Source organism: Cetorhinus maximus, chromosome 5 (genome assembly GCF_964194155.1).
Source record: "Cetorhinus maximus chromosome 5, sCetMax3.hap1.1, whole genome shotgun sequence".
NCBI classification, from domain to species: Eukaryota; Metazoa; Chordata; class Chondrichthyes; order Lamniformes; family Cetorhinidae; genus Cetorhinus; species Cetorhinus maximus.
In genome coordinates, this window is record NC_135883.1 from 19,772,499 (window position 1) to 19,790,434 (window position 17,936).

Consider the following 17,936-nt stretch of genomic DNA (forward strand, 5'->3'; position numbering starts at 1 on the left):
AGAGTGTTGGATCAAAGCATCCTGGGTGTCCCTGCCTCCATGGAGGTTGCCCAGGTCAGTGTCTATCCCCTCTCCTGACCGTGCTCGTCTTCGGACTCACTACTGGACTCATCGTCTGCTGCCAGAGCAGCTATCTCAACATCTTCTTCCTCCATTGCGTCGTCCCTTTCCAATGCCAGATTATGGAGAGCGCAGCATGCAACCAATATCCGTGACACACGATCTGGAGAGTATTGGAGTGCGCCCCCTGAATGGTCCAGGCATCGGAAGCACATCTTCAGAAGAACCATGGCTTTCTCTATCACCGCCCTTGTGGAGGCGTGGCTCCTATTGTAATGCTGCTCGGCCTCTGTTCATGGATGGCAGAGAGGCGTCATGAGCCACCTTTTACATAGAAACATAGCAAATAGGAGCAGGAGTAGGCCATTCGGCCCTTCGAGCCTGATCCACCATTCATTATGGTCATGGCTGATCATCCAACTGAATAAACTACTCCCGCTTTCCCCCACATCCTTTGATCACTTTTGCCCAAGAGCTATATCTAACTCCTTCTTGAAAACATACAATGTTTTGGCCTCAACTACTTTCTGTGGTAGCGAATTCCACAGGCTCACCGCTCTCTGGGTGAAGAAATTTCTCCTCATCTCAGTCCTAAATGGTCTTCCCCGTATCCTTAGACTATGACCCCTGGTCCTGGACTCCCCCACCATCAGGAACATACTTCCTGCATCTACCCTGTCTAGTCCTGTTAGAATTTTATAGGTTTCTATGAGATCCCCCCTCATACTTCTGAACTCCAGCGTATATAATCCTAACCGACTCAATCTCTCCTCATATGTCAGTCCCGCCATCCCAGGAATCAGTCTGGTAAACCTTTGTTGCGCTCCCTCTATAGCAAGAACATCCTTCCTCAGATAAGGAGACCAAAACTGCTCACAATACTCCAGGTTTGGTCTCACCAAGGCCCTGTATTATTGCAGCAAGACATCCCTGCTCCTGTACTCGAATCCTTTGGCTATTAAGGCCAACATACCATTTGCCTTCTTTACCGCCTGCTGCACCTGCATGCTTACCTTCAGCGACTGGTGTCCAAGGATACCCAGGTCTTGTTGCACATTCCAGTCTCTCAACTTATAGCCATTCAGATAATAATCTGTCTTCCTGTTTTTGCTACCAAAGTGGACAACCTCACATTTATCCACATTATACTGCATCTGCCATGTACTTGCCCACTCACTCAGCTTGTCCAAATCACACTAAAGCATCTCTGCATTCTCCTCACAGCTCACCCTCTCACCCAGCTTTGTGTCATCTGCAAATTTGGAGATATTACATTTAGTTCCCTCATCTAAATCATTAATATATATTGCGAATAGCTGGGGTCCCAGCACCAATCGCTGCGGTACCCCACTAGTCACTGCCTGCCATTCAGAAAGAGACCCGTTTATTCCTACTCTGTTTCCTATCTGCCAACCAGTTTTCTATCCATCTCAATACACTACCCCCAACCCCATGCACTTTAATTTTACATGCTAATCTCTTATGTGGGACTTTGTCGAAAGCCTTCTGAATGTCCAAGTAAACCACATCCATTGGCTCCCCCTCATCAACTCTACTAGTTACATCCTCAAAAAATTCCAGTAGATTTTGTCAAGCATGATTTCCCTTTTGTAAAGCCATGCTGACTCTGTCCAATTCTGCCACTGTTTTCCAAGTACTCAGCTATTAAATCTTTTATAATGGACTCTAGAATTTTCCCCACTACTGATGTCAGGCTGACTGGTCTATAATTTCCTGTTTTCTCTCTACCTCCCTTTTTAAATAGTGGGGTTACATTAGTTACCCTCCAATCTGTAGGAACTGTTCCAGAGTCTATAGAATCTCGGAAGATGACCACCAATGCATCCACTATTTCTAGGGCCACTTCCTTAAGTACTCTGGGATGTAGATTCTCAGGCCCTGAGGATTTATCGGCCTTCAATCCCATCAATTTCCCCAACACCATTTCCCTACCAATACCGAGTTCTTTCAGTTCTTCCCTCTCACTAAACCCTGTGTTCCCTAACATTTCTGGTATGTTATTTGTGTCCTCCTTTGTGAAGACAGAACCAAAGTATGTATTTAGTTGGTCAGCCATTTCTTTGTTCCCCATTATAAATTCCCCTGTTTCTGACTGGAAGGGGCCCACATTTGTCTTCACCAATCTTTATCTCTTCACATACCTATAGAAACTTTTACAGTCAGTTTTTATGTTCCCTGCAAGCTTACTCTCGTACTCTATTTTACCCTTCTTAATCAATCCCTTGATCCTAATTTTCTGAATTCTAAACTGCTCCCAATCCTCAGGCCTGTTGTTTTTTCTGGCCAATTTGTATTCCCCTTCCTTGGGTCTAATACTATCTCTAATTTCCCTTGTAAGCCATGGTTTGGCCACCTTTCCTGTTTTACTTTTGCACCAGACAGGAATAAACAATTGTTGCACTTCACCCATGCGCTCTTTGAATGTTTGCCATTGCCTATCCACCGTCATCCCTGTAAGTAACGTTTCCCAATCCATCATAGCCAACTCGCGCCTCATATCATTGTAGTTTCCTTTATTAAGATTCAGGACCTAGTCTCAGAATCAACTATGTCACTCTCCACTTGATGAAGAATTCTATCATATTATGGTTGCTCATCCCCAAGGGGCCTCGCACAACTAGATTGCCAATTATTCCTTTCTTATTACACAATACCCAGTATAGGATGGCTTGTTCTCTGTTTGGTTCCTCAACGTATTGGTCCAGAAATCCATCCCGTGTACACTCCAGGAATTCCTCCTCTACGGTATTGTTACTAATTTGATTTGCCCAATCTATATGCAGATTAAAGTCACCCATACGTCTCTAATTTCCTGTTTAATACCATTCCCAACATCACTGCTACAGTTTGGGGGTCTGTGTACAATCCCCACTAACATTTTTTGCCCCTTAGTGTATCTCAGCTCTACCCATATATATTCCACATCGTGGGAGTTAATATCTGTCCTCACTATTGCGTTAATTTCCTCTTTAACCAGCAATGCAACTCCACCCCTTTTCCTTTTTGTCTGTCCTTCCTAAATACTGAATACCCCTGGATGTTCAGTTCCCATCCCTGGTCACCCTGCAGCCATGTCTCCATAATCTCAACTATATCATGCCTGTTTACATCTATTTGCGCAGTTAATTCATCCACTTTATTGCGAATGCTCCTCGTGTTAAGGCACAAAGCCTTAAGGCTTATCTTTTTAACATTACTTGTCCTGTTCCTACTATTTTTCACTGAGGCCCTCTTTGATTCTTACCCTTGATTTCTCTGCCTATAACTTTTCTTATTCCCCTTTCTGTCTTTTGTTCTTGTCCTTGATTTCCCCCTCTTCTGACTCCTTGCATAGGTTCCCATCCCCCTGCCATTTTAGTTTAAACCCTCCCCAACCACTCTAGCAAATATTCCCCCTAGGACATCAGTCCCGGTCCTGCCCAGGTGTAACCCGTCCAGTTTGTACTGGTCCCACCTTCCCCAGAACCGGTCCCAAAGTCCTAGGAATCTGAAACCCTCTCCCTCAGCCACGCATTCATCCGATATATCCTGCTATTTCTACTCTGACTAGCACATGGCGTTGGTAGTAATCCTGAGATCACTACCTTTGAGGTCCTACTTTTCAAATTACTTCCTAACTCCATATACTCTGCTTTTAGGACCTCATCCCTTTTTTCACCTGTGTCGTTTGTACCAATGTGTACCACGACCACTGGCTGTTCACCCTCCCCCTTCAGAATGACCTGTAGCCGCTCTGAGACACCCTTGACCCTAGCACCAGGGAGGCAACATACCATCCTGGAGTCTCGTTTGTGGCCACAGAAGCGCCTGTCTATTCCCCTTACAATTGAATCCCCGATAACTATTGCATTCCCACACTTTTTACTCCTCCCCTGTGCAGCAGAGCCAACCGTGGTGCAACGAATTTGGCTGTTGCTGCTTTCCCCTGAGAGGCCATTCCCCTCAACAGTATCCAGTTTGATGAGATAGCCCTTGTCACCCAGCAGCCATCCATCCAGCCGGGCTGGAGCACTGAAGGGCCTCGGCACCTGGGAGTATCTGAAGATGTAGGTATCCAGGGAGCTGCCTGGGTACCTTGCACAGACTTGTAGAATCAGCATCCTGTGATCACACACTATCTGCACGTTCATGGAGTGGAAGCCCTTCCTGTTGACGAAGGCACCGGGCTCACCTGCTGGCGCCTTGATGGCCACATGTGTGCAGTCGATTGCACCCTGGATGCGGGGGAAACCAGCAATCGCTGCAAAACCTCTGGCTCACTCTGCCTGACTGGCCTCGTCCGTGCGGTAGTAAATGAAAGTCAATGCATGCCTGAACAGAATGTCTGTCACCTGCTTGACCCAACTGTGGACAGCTGATTGGGAGACTCCACAAAGATCACCCACTGACCCCTGGAAAGAGCCAGAGGCATAGCAGTTGAGGGCCACTGTGACCTTCAGCGCCATTGGCATGGGGTGTCCACCCACACAGTTGGAGCTGATCTCAGGGCCAATCATCTGACAGATGGAGGTCACTATCACCCTTGAGAGGCGGAGCCTCCTTCGGCACTGCACCTCAGACATATTGAGGTAGCTGCATCGCCGCCTGTAAACTCTGGCAGCAGGATAGTGGCGTCTTCTGCAGCTCCTTCCACCTTGCACTTCCAGTTGGCCCTGCGCCTGTACTCCCAAAAGTGCCTGTGCCTGTGCCTGTACTCCCAAAGGTGCTTGTGCCTGTCCTCCCAAAGGTGGCTCCCCTGGAGGCTGAGTAGGGACACCTGGCCTCCTACCTCTTCTGGCCCTCTTTTCCTCAGAGGAGGTGCCTCCAACAGAGACCACAATCTCCATTCCCAGGGTAAGGGAAGGCTGTCTGACACCTGGAAGCCCCCAAGTGTTATGACTCCTCCGGAGTCCTGAACTGAAGCCTGTTATTTCTGTCAAAGCAGCTCTGAAGTGAAACGAAGTTGTCCTGTTCACACAAGCAAGTAGCAGTAAGTAATAATCTAAAGTACAAACAACTCACATTAGCGAGCCCACTCACCCCTCTTATCCCGCCCGTGGATGAGGTTTTTGAAAATGTGGCTTACCCGCCTGCCCTTTGCACCTGTGCGACGTCCTGAAAATCGCACGGGCTGCGTAAACTCCCAGACAATTGGTGCCTCAAGGGCCTTATCTGGCCCGTTAATTCATGGCGGGTGCGCCTCCGTCCTCATAGCGTGCCCGCGTAGCGAAATATCGCGATGGTGCGCGGTGACGTCAGGACACACGCCCGACGTCATCGCGCATCATTTTACATTCCGGTGTGTCGGGCCTGCTCCTGCCCCCTGAACGTAAAATTCTGGTCATGGACTTCTAATGTTTTTTATAGTGGAGTACGTGGATGTTCGTGGATTCTGGCAGGACTGGGGGGGAGGGGTTGTGGGGGATGGCAGGCTGCATTATGGGAGCAGTAAGAAACAAGTATGTTCTCTTTTGTCTTAGCGATTCTTCAGCATAGGACTAATTAAATGTAACGATCTGCTTATTTAGTGATTTTAAATAATATCTAGATTATTCCCTTTTTCTGAAAGTGATCACAAAACTTGCATTCACTTTGCTCAGGATATATTTTGTGCCTATAATATGTAGGCAGTGTGGAAAGAATTGTAAGGCAGATTCCCTGATATCTGTCTCACTTTTATTTTGCTGAGCAAGTGTCGCTCTACACAGCCTGCTGACATGACTGTAATATTATGGCTGATTCAATGAAGTCAATTCGGCAGGAAAAGAATTGTTTATAACTACATTGGCTGAGTCCTGAGTCCAATGGAGATATAGAAACACACAGAAATACTAGAAGAATGAAAGGTCACAAATGGTACCCATATGAAACGGAGAGATTCATACTGGGAAGCCAAAGGGGCTAATTTTACAGGTATGCTCACAGGTGAATAGGCTCTACAGAAGTGGCACACCTGCCATTTTCAAAATGTGCCCAGAGACAACATTCCCTGCCACAAAACTGAGTCAGAAAATTGCCCCAAAAGTGCTCCAGACCTCGTGACATTTTGGCATTTCGACAGTATTTTGCAAATTACAATTTTAATCTTCGCTAGAAATGTAATTTATTACTTGTGTGTCGTCAACTGGCTGAGGAAACAATGGGATGGATTTTACTACACTGTGGGATAGCGGTGAATAAAGGAGGCAAAATTGAGTGGTGAAACCTGTGTTCTCCACCCCCTTGCAGGCACTGGAGAGGCTGCCGGCCACCTCTTCCCCATCAGCTGCATACCAAGGTTGGTAGGGGGACTGCCCAAATCCCTCCTCACCGTAGTTACCTCTGCCATCCACAGTGACTATCGAGGGAGAGGTGGCAGTACATACTTTTGAACCTTTGTCCTTGAATGCTGCAGCAATCACTGCCTGGATTTCCCTGTTCTACAAAGGGTTTGGAGGTGGGGGGGAGGGGGGAGGGGAGGGGGTGGTGGCGATGGCACCCTTTTGATGTCCAGGATCTCACCCTACAAGTAGGGTGACCCTTAATCTAGGAAAATAAGTAAGGATCACATCAGTGGTCAGATATTGCACTCCACCGCTACCCCAATTGTGAAGATGTGAATCCAGTCCAATGTAGTCAAAAAAAATTGGAAGAAATACTTAAGTCTTTTGATTGATCAGCTTTATGGTATTTGCTAGTGCATGACTGATGGATTGAGATAAAAGTGACCAATTGCTCATTGTTGTTCTGCTTATTCATTCCTGATTGTTATTTTTTGCTACCTATATGGTGAATACAGTTATTCCTAATTCATGCACGGATGCTCAATTGGTAATTTAACTGTTACTGGTTATTTGAACCAATCTTAATTTTGTCCAACAGATGCATGACACTATGTGAAGTCCTACAGGTGTAATACCTTTGAGAGGTGTGACACTATGATTATGCACATGATGCAAGATTTTTTAATTGTAAGGCTGGATCTCCACGTTTTAAGTCTGTGTAAATTAACAAGAAGAAATGACAAATATGGTTTTCATGGTAAAGTATGTCCATGCCACTGTTTATTTGTTTCACATAGTAGCACAATTTCATTTGAACAGTTCTGGGTTTTGTCTTCTGCACAATTTCATTTAGAAGGTATATTAATGATTTATGTATCGATTCATGACATTTATAAAAGCCATAACAAACATATAGGTACTGCACCGAACACTTTTACCAACATTTTGTTTACATTGCATACATAAAAGGGTAAGGTTTGGTAAGCTTTATTCATTATCCTTTTGCCAGAATAGATAAATCATTGTCCCGTGGTTAAGTAAAAAATATCATTTTTAAAGGTTCAAATCCTTACAGTGATAATTTTCCAATTTCACATTACCACTAGGCAGTCTTACCTGCTGAGAGTCCGTATCGAAAATTTGTGCAGAACAATCCCATATTTCTGCTGTGTGCTCCCACTGGATTGAAGGTGACCTGTTATTTTTAAAGCCATTACTTCTGTGTATTTAGCTTAACATAGTCATGTTTTGCACTCAAAGCTCTAAATTACCAATCAATAAACGGTCTTTGAAAGGGAAGTATATTCTAAAGATGTCACCATAGTTCAAGATGCAAAAAGGTCTTTTTGCCTTAAACCTTTTATGAACTTGATTTAGAATTGTATTGAGTAATCTGGGAACAAGCATTTTATGTAGAACTTATCTTCATTGGGCTGAAATTCCAGCACGGTCGAAGCTTTTATGCTACAATGCTGGATCAACACATGCTAACACAGCAGTAAGCTGACTTCTGAATCTTCCACCAGTTTATTTAAATAATTATTCATAGCTGCCAAGGTAGCTTAACCTCCTGCCAGGAGCCAAATCAATGGAGCAACGGGACAATGCAACCAGCAGCTCCAAATTAAAGGGATGTGCACATTTAAAGAGAGTGCCTGCATAGTGGGACAAATATTTATGTTGGTGTTTGCCAAGCTTCAGAAAGAAGTTCAGATATTTTTCAATCCTCGTCGTGACTAAGCGAAAGAGAAATGAAATAAAGTTCAATGTTACAACTAAGATTCTGTGGGCATAGTGGTACAGCACTAGACCCCCTGTTTAACAGATGTCTAACTGGGCGTGTGGCTTCATAAGGTGAGTTACCTAATTTCACACTGAAAGGCACCATTCCCAGAGGACAGCAGGTGGTAAGCTTGTCCAACACCGTGCACACAACAGATGAAGACATCGCTTAACAGAGTTTGACAAGGAAGCACGACCCAGCAGTACCATGTATCCTGTGCATGGCCCAAAGATTCCTTGCAGCCATGACTTTTGCATTTTCACATGAACTCCTCACTCATACCAAAGCCCTCGCTCTTGTACACCTATAATTTAGGACAATAATACCTAGAGATGCAAAGTTGAATCCAAAACTTTGCAAGACTCTCATTTTTCGAAGCCAGACGGCTTTACAGTTTAGAATGAACTAGGCTGCGTGATTCACGGTCACTTGCTGACACCCAAATTGGCATGCAGGTTGTGCACCAGTTGGTCATTGTGCGTGGGCTCCAACAACTAATGCAACCAGACACTACCTTGAGAACATAATCCTAAAGGTGCAGAAATGCCTGTCTGGCCAAAGACACAAGTCAAATGCACATCTCTGCTAAGCCTGCGCTGGTGGACCATGTCAGTGATGGGTCTGGGCTATTTGTCTTACATGAAGGCAAATTAATTCTCTGAAAATGCTTGCTGTCCCCTAGTTTGTGAGGGCAAGGGGGATTTTAAAAGAACTGGTGGTCCTACCAGCATTGACTGTGGAATATTGTAGTAAAACTCCCTTGAGTGGTCAGTGGTAAACAGAGAAAAAAAGTAAAAAAAAGAAATCTAGATTAAAGTACAACATAAATTAACAGATATAACAAAGGAAAACTGAGAGAGGTTGCAAACAAAAACTTACCAGATGAACACACAGCTTTGAGAAAATTAGCCAGAATTTTCTGCATGCTTATACAATGGCTGCCAACTCCAATGTGTCATCGTCAAGGGTGTAGCCCCATGACTGTGAATTCCCGGCTCAAACCAGGGGAAGAGTTAAAACTGGGAAGCAGGCTTCCATTTACATTTTATCCAACTCTATATTGAGGCTCAAGTCACACATCGGTTCAAATCTCCTGTTTCTCTAAAGCTGGTCTCAGAAACCCCAAGCAGTACATACAGAGCACTTAGTAGCCCAAGTTCCCTGCCCCCATATTTATGCCAATGATGCATAGAAGCAGAATTTCAGCCCCCAAGTGACACAACTACAACTTGCACTGATAAAGTGTCTTTAATGTAGTAAATTGTCCCAAAGTGCTTCGGGAGGGGGAGGGGGGTGGTTACAGAGAGCCATGTAAGGTGATGTTAAGAAAGATGGATAAAGAGTGGAAAAAGAAATAAGAAGAGATAGGTTTAAAGGAGTGTCTTGAAGGAGGAAAGAGGAGTAGGAAACCAGAGTGGTTTAAGGAGAGTCTTCCAGAGTTTAGGGCCTTGGCAGATGAGGGCATAGCCGCCAATGATGGAACAATTAAAATCGGGATGCACAAGAGGCCAGAATTGGAGGAACGCAAATATCCCAGAGAGTTGTGGGGCTGGAGATTACAGAGAAAGGGAGGAGTGAGGCCATGGGTTGAAATGAAAGTAAGGATTAGAATTTTAAAATTGAGATGTTGCTTAACCCAGAGCCAATGTAAACCATCAAGCACAGGGTGGTGATGGGTATGAGTAAGGACATGAATAGCTGAGCTGCTGCTTATGGAGAGTAGAATGTGGGAGGCTGGCCAGGGGTGTGCAATGGGATGGCCAAGAGTAGAGGTAACAAAGGTGTGGATGAGGGCTTCAGCAGCAGGAGAACTGAGGTAGGAGCAGAGTCGGCGATGTTATGGAGATGGTAATTTTAGATATAAACAGTAATGCTAGAAACTTTGGGGGGGGGATTTTCCAGCCCCACCCACCGCCGGGACCGCCTGGTCCCGCCGAAAGCCAGTGGGCTTTTAGCTGGGCCGCCGACTCTCCCAGGCTGGTCTCGCCATGACGTGGCTGGAAATCCAACTCTGCCCACTGCCAGGATCATCCAGGATCGTCCGGTCCCGCCAATAAGACTTTTGGCTGGGTGGCGGGTCCCGCCATGAATGGGGCCGGAAAATCCTAGCCTTTGTGTTTTTCTTCAATAACAATATGAATGGAAGCTCCCATTTGAATGCTTCATACGCTGCGGAGGGTGTCACAATTGGCTACGGTAATTGTTTAAAAGCCTAGGACAGCAGTAACCGGGGCTGGATGAGATTATACTAAATGCTGGATCTTTCCCTTTTTTGATATATGATTATAGGACACCTGTGTAGCGTATACTTCCCCTTTAAATCAGTTTAGCAATGCAAGGGAGAATGTTGGGAAATTGTATTGTCAAGAATGACTACAATTGTTTCCAAGTGAGTCACAAATTATGGTACAGTAGTCCTAGGATTGACATTAGATCACAAGCAGAATGTCTTAACTAGCACATATCATTAAGTAGTAAACAAAACAAGGCCTTCAATTTGACTATTTTTCCCTTTTTAAAAAGGATAGCGTGTTTCATGTCTTAAAACTTACTAATATAGTTGGACATTTTTCTTTTCTTTGTAATGACATCAATCTAAATGCTTATCGGATTTCTGTGAATATAAATCTCAACTGCCAATAAGTGCGAGTGGAAAAGCTGTAAAAACAGTTTAAAAATTTGCTATCATATTTCCTTGTAGCTGGTGGCAATTTGTAAAGTGGAGTTGCTGCTTTAGGTATTGCAGGAAAAATCTAAGCTAAGGTCAGAAACACTTACCAATGGGTATTCTTAAACGTTTGCTATTCCTACAAAATCTTCTTGTCTGTTGAAAAATTTCTTGAGTGCTATGTTTGAATAATATGCTAATTATAAATGCTGAATCCATTTTCTGCTAAATATTGCTGCAGTTTTCTGAGGTATTTAGTCCTGTATTTTACGATTTTTCGGAGTTCAGAGAATTAAGGGAAAAACCTAACTGGACACAAATACCATTCATTTTTGTTAAGCAAGCCAGATCTGTGTAATGCAGACTGTTTTCTGATCAGATCATCAGTTGCCAATATTTTCAAAAACTCATGTCTCAGATCTGCTACCATGGTTAGAGGAAAACGAAATGATTTATTATAAACATGGGATTTCGGTTTCATTCCCATTCGACACATTGCAAGCTCCAGTGGAACATGAACAATAATAGCTTATTTTAATGCAACACGATACTGATGCACAGGCCTCTGAGGAATGAATTTAAGATGGTAATGAAATTGCGCGCACTTCACTTTTGGCAGTTTTTATATTAATTTAAACTTTTTTGCATATGACATTCTCATGCACACAAGTGTTTCAACACAAGAAGCAAGTCCATTTAAAGGTAGTCCAAGCACTTTGTTTTTGTGTGTGTGGATGTAGCTGCAAACTGAATGAAACATTTGAATTTTGTGCAGTCCATTATATGCATTACTGATGGCTCATTTCTGAATGTCACATTGCAGGAGTAACACAATCGAAGGGTCGCTCTTTGCCGCTTCTTTGAATTCATCCAATGTAATCTGGTCATCATTGTTCTTATCCATCTTACTGAAAATCTTGTCGACTCTCTGTTCTGGCGTCAAACCATCTTCATTCATTTTCATCATTATGACAGTTCCCACCATTTTATAAATAGCCTTCAAGGAACATTAAAAAAAAATTGATTTAATTTAAAGTGAAAATCAAAGAAAATCATATATTTCGCACTGCTTTGAACTCTCACTGCATGGAAACATTGATTGAAGTACATGGAACATACCACCAAAAGGAGAAGTCGAAGCAAATAGCATAGATGCTGTTAAAGGAGAAGTTAGATAGCTACGAGGAAGAAAGAAACAAAAAATCTCTATCAATTAATTGTCTTTCATGTCCCTTCCCCTCTTGATCACTTTCATGCCCGGGCTTAGCTGTGGACCTGAGCGTCTGCCAAACATTACCAGGGCTTGACCAGCAAGCTGAGCCATGGTGTCTGATTGGCACCTAGCCGCAGCTCATCAGAATTATGATGATGAGACCCCAATAGGGTCTGATGAGGTAGGATGGGAGGAGGTTCATGTGGAGCCTATCCACCATCCCTGACCTGCTGTGCTGAACAACCTGTTTCTGTGCTGTAAGTTTTTTGTAATTGTATGCAATGAATCAGATTTCAACTCTTACCAGGCTTGAAGTATTAAATGAATTTAAGAATAGAATGACAGATGCTGGAGAGGGAGTTATTAATGTTTAACACCTGATTTCTGACAGCAAAAGTTGACTTGTTTATGAATTTCAACGGGCTATTGAGATAGAATTGCATTATAGTTTTACACTATAATTCTATATAGAGCTTCCAAAGGGCAGCGTTAATTTCCTGTGGCATAGGCTGGTGGAATTTAAGTTCACACATCCTTTCTGAAAGGGAAAGGCGAAGTGGAAGCCAGTCACTTTCCCACTGGGAAGGAGAGAAGATAGAGGATGAGTCACTCTCTCGCATCTCTCAGCGGGTGAACTTAGAATACCATTGACATAAATCTTATGCTTGTTTGTCTCCAACAGGCTGTGTATAATTTCGAGAGAAAAGCAAAGAGTGATATAATTTCCTCATGCTTTAATGACGCTAATAATTAAGGTTTTGTTTTCTATGAAGGGAATAATATGCTGGTGTTCTTCTATCACCTGAACTTTTCTCGTGATGTATAAAGGCTAATTTTATTAATTCGTCAAATGCTTGAGGCTTTACCCTGGCATCAATAGTTAGGCAGCACAGCAACTCCACTAACTTTATTCCCATTTTAGCCACTGCTTGAAAACCACCCCAGTGTCAGTTAAAATTTCACCCAACGTGGAGGTATAATGCAAGATGTATGGGCAAGTAATAATCCAGCATAGGAACACAGGCATCGCTAGATGAACAAAAAGACTACGATCTATTTAGTTCACAATCCTGGTAGTCACAGGATACAATAATAGTAGGGTTGTTGACTAATGATAGCAATCAATCTCTATCAACTAATTGTCTTTCATGTCCCTTCCCCTCTTGATCACTTTCATGCCTGGGCTTAGCTGTGGGCCTTAGCGTCTGCCAAACATTACCAGGGCTTGACCAGCAAGCTGAGCCATGGTGTCTGATTGGCACCTAGCCGCAGCTCATCAGAATTATGATGATGAGAACCCAACTTATGATGGTCCTTGGGTCTCTCTGATCTGGTTCATGGTACTGTGCACTGCTGGAATCTCACCCAATTGTGGGCTTTGTCCAATTTCTATCCAAGGAGCCTGAGAGGTGATCTTATAGTGCTTTACAAGCTAATGGTAAAGATAAATTTGAACAATTACTTTAAATAACTTTGAGAGAGCAGCACAAGGTGCTACAGGCTCAAAATTTAGTAAAAGGTAAATTTAGGACTGCTATCAGGAAGTTTCTCTTCACCAAAGAATAATCAACTTTTGAAATGGAATTGAAAAGTGGACTTGAAAACTCAAATCATTTAAGAACTAATTGAAAGCTGTTGCATGGTAATTGGGGGACATTTACAGCTATTTTGTATGAATAAACTAAAATGGTCCTCAATAGCCTTCTTCATCTGTAATTATTTTGTGAAACTATAATGCACTTACAAGACAAGGATAGATTGCATCTCAAGACATGTCTCATTTTCCAACTAGTATTGAAAGCTTCCAACACATCTTTAAAGAGTCGATTCTTAAAGGTTGGGCAAGCACAAACAGCCATATATTTATATGAGTATGCTGTGGTATTGGGGAGCAAAGTGTCATAAAATACATAAAATCCCCTGGACTAATTTGCATAGGAATCAGATGTGGAATAAGGCTCACATTGGCCAGCAGACTGTCCTGTAAAAAGGACTAACAGTGAAAGAAGGCACAATAAATGAGGTGCATCAATATCACTGGCAGCTTCTTTGACCCATGCTCCTAGTTCTGCAATGGGATAATTTTCTGATTTGAGACTCTTGGAGTGTATATAGTAAGGGAATCCTCATCTGCCATAAGTTCCATATGTACTTCAGGCAAACTGTACATTATTTTCTGATCATGACTAGAAAATCATCCACAGTGCCTAACTGAATTTCCGGGCAGTGCAACCAGTGGGCAAGGCTCCCTGGCCAAAACTTTACCTCAATAATAGTAGCTGAGTATTCATAAAGGGGTAGAAATACATTGTGATATCAATACTGGCATATTATTATCATGGGGTTGGAAGTTCGTTTTTTTCATATTTCCACTGTGGATTGCTGAAGCAATTGATATCACAAACATAGGAATCAGAAAACGAGTGCTGTTTCCCTTTTTGAAAAACATTTTTTCTGAACACTAAAATATTATACTCTATTGAAAAATCATAATTTTTCTGTTCCATGACCAGGGTTTTTACCTCGCCAGGAGCGGGCGGGCGGAAGTAGTCGGGAAGCTGCCCGCTGCATGTAATCAGGGCCAGATCACAATTTCACACACATTAAGGCCTGCCCAGCGTGAAATGCGCACGGTTGCACCCAGCGCTGCCTGTGCGGGGTGAGGGGGAAAGGAGGGCGAGCGCACAAGATCGCGCATGCGCATAGGTACGTGCAGGAAAAGCTCCCTGAGGCACACAGCTGCCTCAGGGGACTGAGAATATTTAGCAAAATAAAGAATTTTAAGGTGTTAAAAACCATATCCCCTCATGGGACTCTGACACATGAGCAGGGACATGTTACTAATGAAAAATTTAAGTTTTTATTCGTATTTTTAATTGCTGTTGGAAACCTCATCCCGCCTGTGGATGAGGTTTCCTAAAAAAATCCAAAGGCCGCTTAGCCTTTTTGCCTGCCCACCAACCGCAAGGTTGGACGGGTGGCGAAAAATTGATTTCAATTACATTTTTAATGGCCTTAATAGACCTTATAATTGTCAGCAGGCGCGCTGCCGACACCCTCGCACGCCCGCCGACCGAAATATCACGCGAGTGCGCGATGACATTGGGACGTTCGCCCGACGTCATCGCGCATCATTTTACGCTCGAGCAGGTTGGGCGTGCGCCCGCCCGCCCGCCCGTTCAGTGAAAATTCCTGCCCCATGTGTTTAACATAGGTACATTTGTATTCACATTGCAGAAAAAGATGTCATCTCTCACTGCTTTGCATTTTGCCCAACATAGGGCTGTGATTGTACAGGTTAGTGGATATCAAAGAGCAGAGCTTGGAGGCGTATTTCCTTACCTCTATGATCTCCAACATTTCGACTCTTGTAATTTTACCATCACCATCTAAATCGTACATATTGAAGGCCCAATTTAGCTTCTGTTCAAAGCTGCCTCTTGAAGTGATAGAGAGAGCACAAATGAACTCTCTGAAGTCAATTGTTCCATCACCGTTTTTATCAAAGGTTCTGAAGGCATGTTGAGCGAACTTGGATGCATCTCCATAAGGGAAAAACTGGAGAGAAAAAGAATGCATGGATTAAATAAAGAATTCAAACCAGGTTCCTTTTTAATTTGCTATGCTCCATGTAGCTTGGTAAGGTAGCCATTTCACTAGAAGGCTTGGTGATAATGGTCTTGAGAAATTTCAGATCATCGAGTTCCTTCTATATACTTACAAAACAGTAAACGAATGAGAAGGTGCCATGCCAGGGTCGGTTGTCCCTCACATCAAAGGATCTTCAAACGCATTTTGGTGATTCTTGGCAAGAAGTAGATTCTATTTGCATTATTTGCAACTCCACAAATATTAAACTTTAGAAATGTAAGTTAAAATTAATTACTCTGATCATTATCATTCAGGAAGTACGCACATACAGCCATTGGCCTGAACTCTCTCCACTGTATTCATTGTTACTTCTAACAAGAAAGTTAAAAGCTCTGTACAAGGATCTATGGAAGGGTATTTGGATACAAGTGCAAGGATGGATAGTTTTCTAAGCATTAACAGATGTGGTAAAATAATCCATCCCTATAAGTGTACCGGACAAACGCAATTGGTCTCCATGATCTCTCTGAAAGAGAGCCACCATGTTCAGATTGTCAGTAACTTTACTGCTCTAGAATCATTAAATGACATAACAGCTGTCCAATTAGTCTAGCCCCCCTGCTCTTTTTCAGTCCTGCAAAAATTTCCCCTTCAAGTATTTATTCAAGTCTGTCTTGAAAGTTATTGTTGAATCTACTTCCACCCTTGTTCAGGCAGTGCATTCCGATCATAATAAGTTAAAATCTTACAATTCTCCCCACTCTCGTCACCTCTAGTTCTTTTGCCAGTTACCTTAAATCTGTATTCTTTAGTTACCAACACTCCTGCCACTGGAAACAGTTTCTCCTTATTTACTCTCACCAAAACATTACATGATTTTGACAAATGATTTTAAACACTATCAAATCTCCCCTTAGCCTCATCTGCTCTCAAGAAAACAACCCTAGTTGCTCTAGTCAGCCACATAACTGAAGTCTTTCATCCCTGCTTCTGGTCTGACAAATCTCTTCTGCATCCTCCCCAAGGCTTTGACATCCTTCTTAAAGTGTGGTTCCCAGAATTGGCCGCAATACTTTAGCTGAGGTCTAACCTCAGATTTATAAAGGTTTAACATAACTTCCTCTTTTGTACTCTACGGGCAGAATATTTAGCTTGGCAGGCGGGCACGATCGGCGGGTCTGGGATCGGCCAGGGAACGGACCACCGACCACGATCGGCCCCCGACCGCGATTTCATGCTGGCTGGCCAATTAACGGCCATCGAGCATGAGGCGCGTGCGCTGAGAAGCTCAGTGCTGCCAGGATGGGGGTGGGGGTGGGGGCGGGAAGAGGAGGGCGGGCGCTGACAGAAAGCTCCCTGAAAGCAGGGAGCTGAAAACCTGAAAAGCGTTGAAGTTTTTAAAATCAGGAAAAAATGTCCAAGCAACACAATCAATCAGTCACCTGAACATCAACATGATAAAAATGCTGTCCATAGATTTTTATTTTTCTTTCATTTAATAACGGAAACCTCATCCCGCCCTTGGATGAGGATTCATGAAAAATGTAAAGGCCGCCTGGCCGATTCGCCCATCCACCAACCGTAAGGTTGGAGGGCAACGTAAAATCAAAGCCAATTGCTCCGTTAATGACCTTAACTGGCCTCCTTATTGTCAGCGGGCGCGCCTCCAGTTTATGTGCGCGTCTGCCGACTGAAATATTGCACGAGCGCAGGATGACATCAGGACTCTCGCCGGACGTCGTCTTGCGCGATTTCATGTCGGATTGGGTCGGGCACGCGCCCACCCACCGAGCTAAAAATTCTGCCCTTTGCTTCTATTTATAGGCCTGAATTTTTCCCGCGTCAGGCGGGTCCGGCGGGAGTGGGTGGGAACACGGCCGCCGCCCGCGATCGGGTGTGCACCACCATTTTACGCGGGCCGGCCAATTAAGGCCCAGCCAGGGTAATGCATGCCTCTGAGATCAGCGGGAAGGAGCGTGCGGGGCCTGGAGCTCAATGTCCGCCGGTCTAATTGCGACCCGGTGGCCTATTCAAAAACAGCGCAGGCAGCCGTGCTAAGGCTGCCACTGACTTTGCAGAGCAGCACGGATGCAGAATGTTGTTAGAGAACAGGGCAGGCGGGAGGGCAGGTCAGCCGGGCAGTCGGCCCCGAGGTTTTCAGACGAGTGCCTCACTGCCCTCCTGGAGGAGGTGGCAGCACAACGGGATATCCTCGTGCCAAGGGACGGGTGGAGGAGGCCCCCCCCACCCCAACCTAACCAAATGTGCCTGGGAGGAGGTGGCACCCGGGGTCAGCTCCCATGATGTGGTGAGGTGCACATGGGTGCAGTGCCGCAAGTGCTCCAATGATCTCCTGTG

General features: G+C 44.1%; 1 protein-coding gene across 3 annotated transcripts in view; it reads right to left on the minus strand.

Moving 5' to 3' along the window:
* Positions 1–7,072: 7,072 nt before the first annotated feature.
* vsnl1a (visinin-like 1a) overlaps positions 7,073–17,936 on the minus strand; it is a 147,812-nt gene continuing 136,948 nt past the window's right edge. For all 3 annotated transcript variants that reach the window (XM_078541583.1, XM_078541585.1, XM_078541586.1), the window contains 2 exons: positions 15,330–15,545; positions 7,073–11,771 (listed from right to left, as the gene is read on the minus strand). In XM_078541583.1, the coding sequence (XP_078397709.1) occupies positions 11,574–11,771; positions 15,330–15,545 (414 nt within the window). In that variant the 3' untranslated portion in view covers positions 7,073–11,573. The remainder of the gene's footprint in view (positions 11,772–15,329; positions 15,546–17,936) is intronic.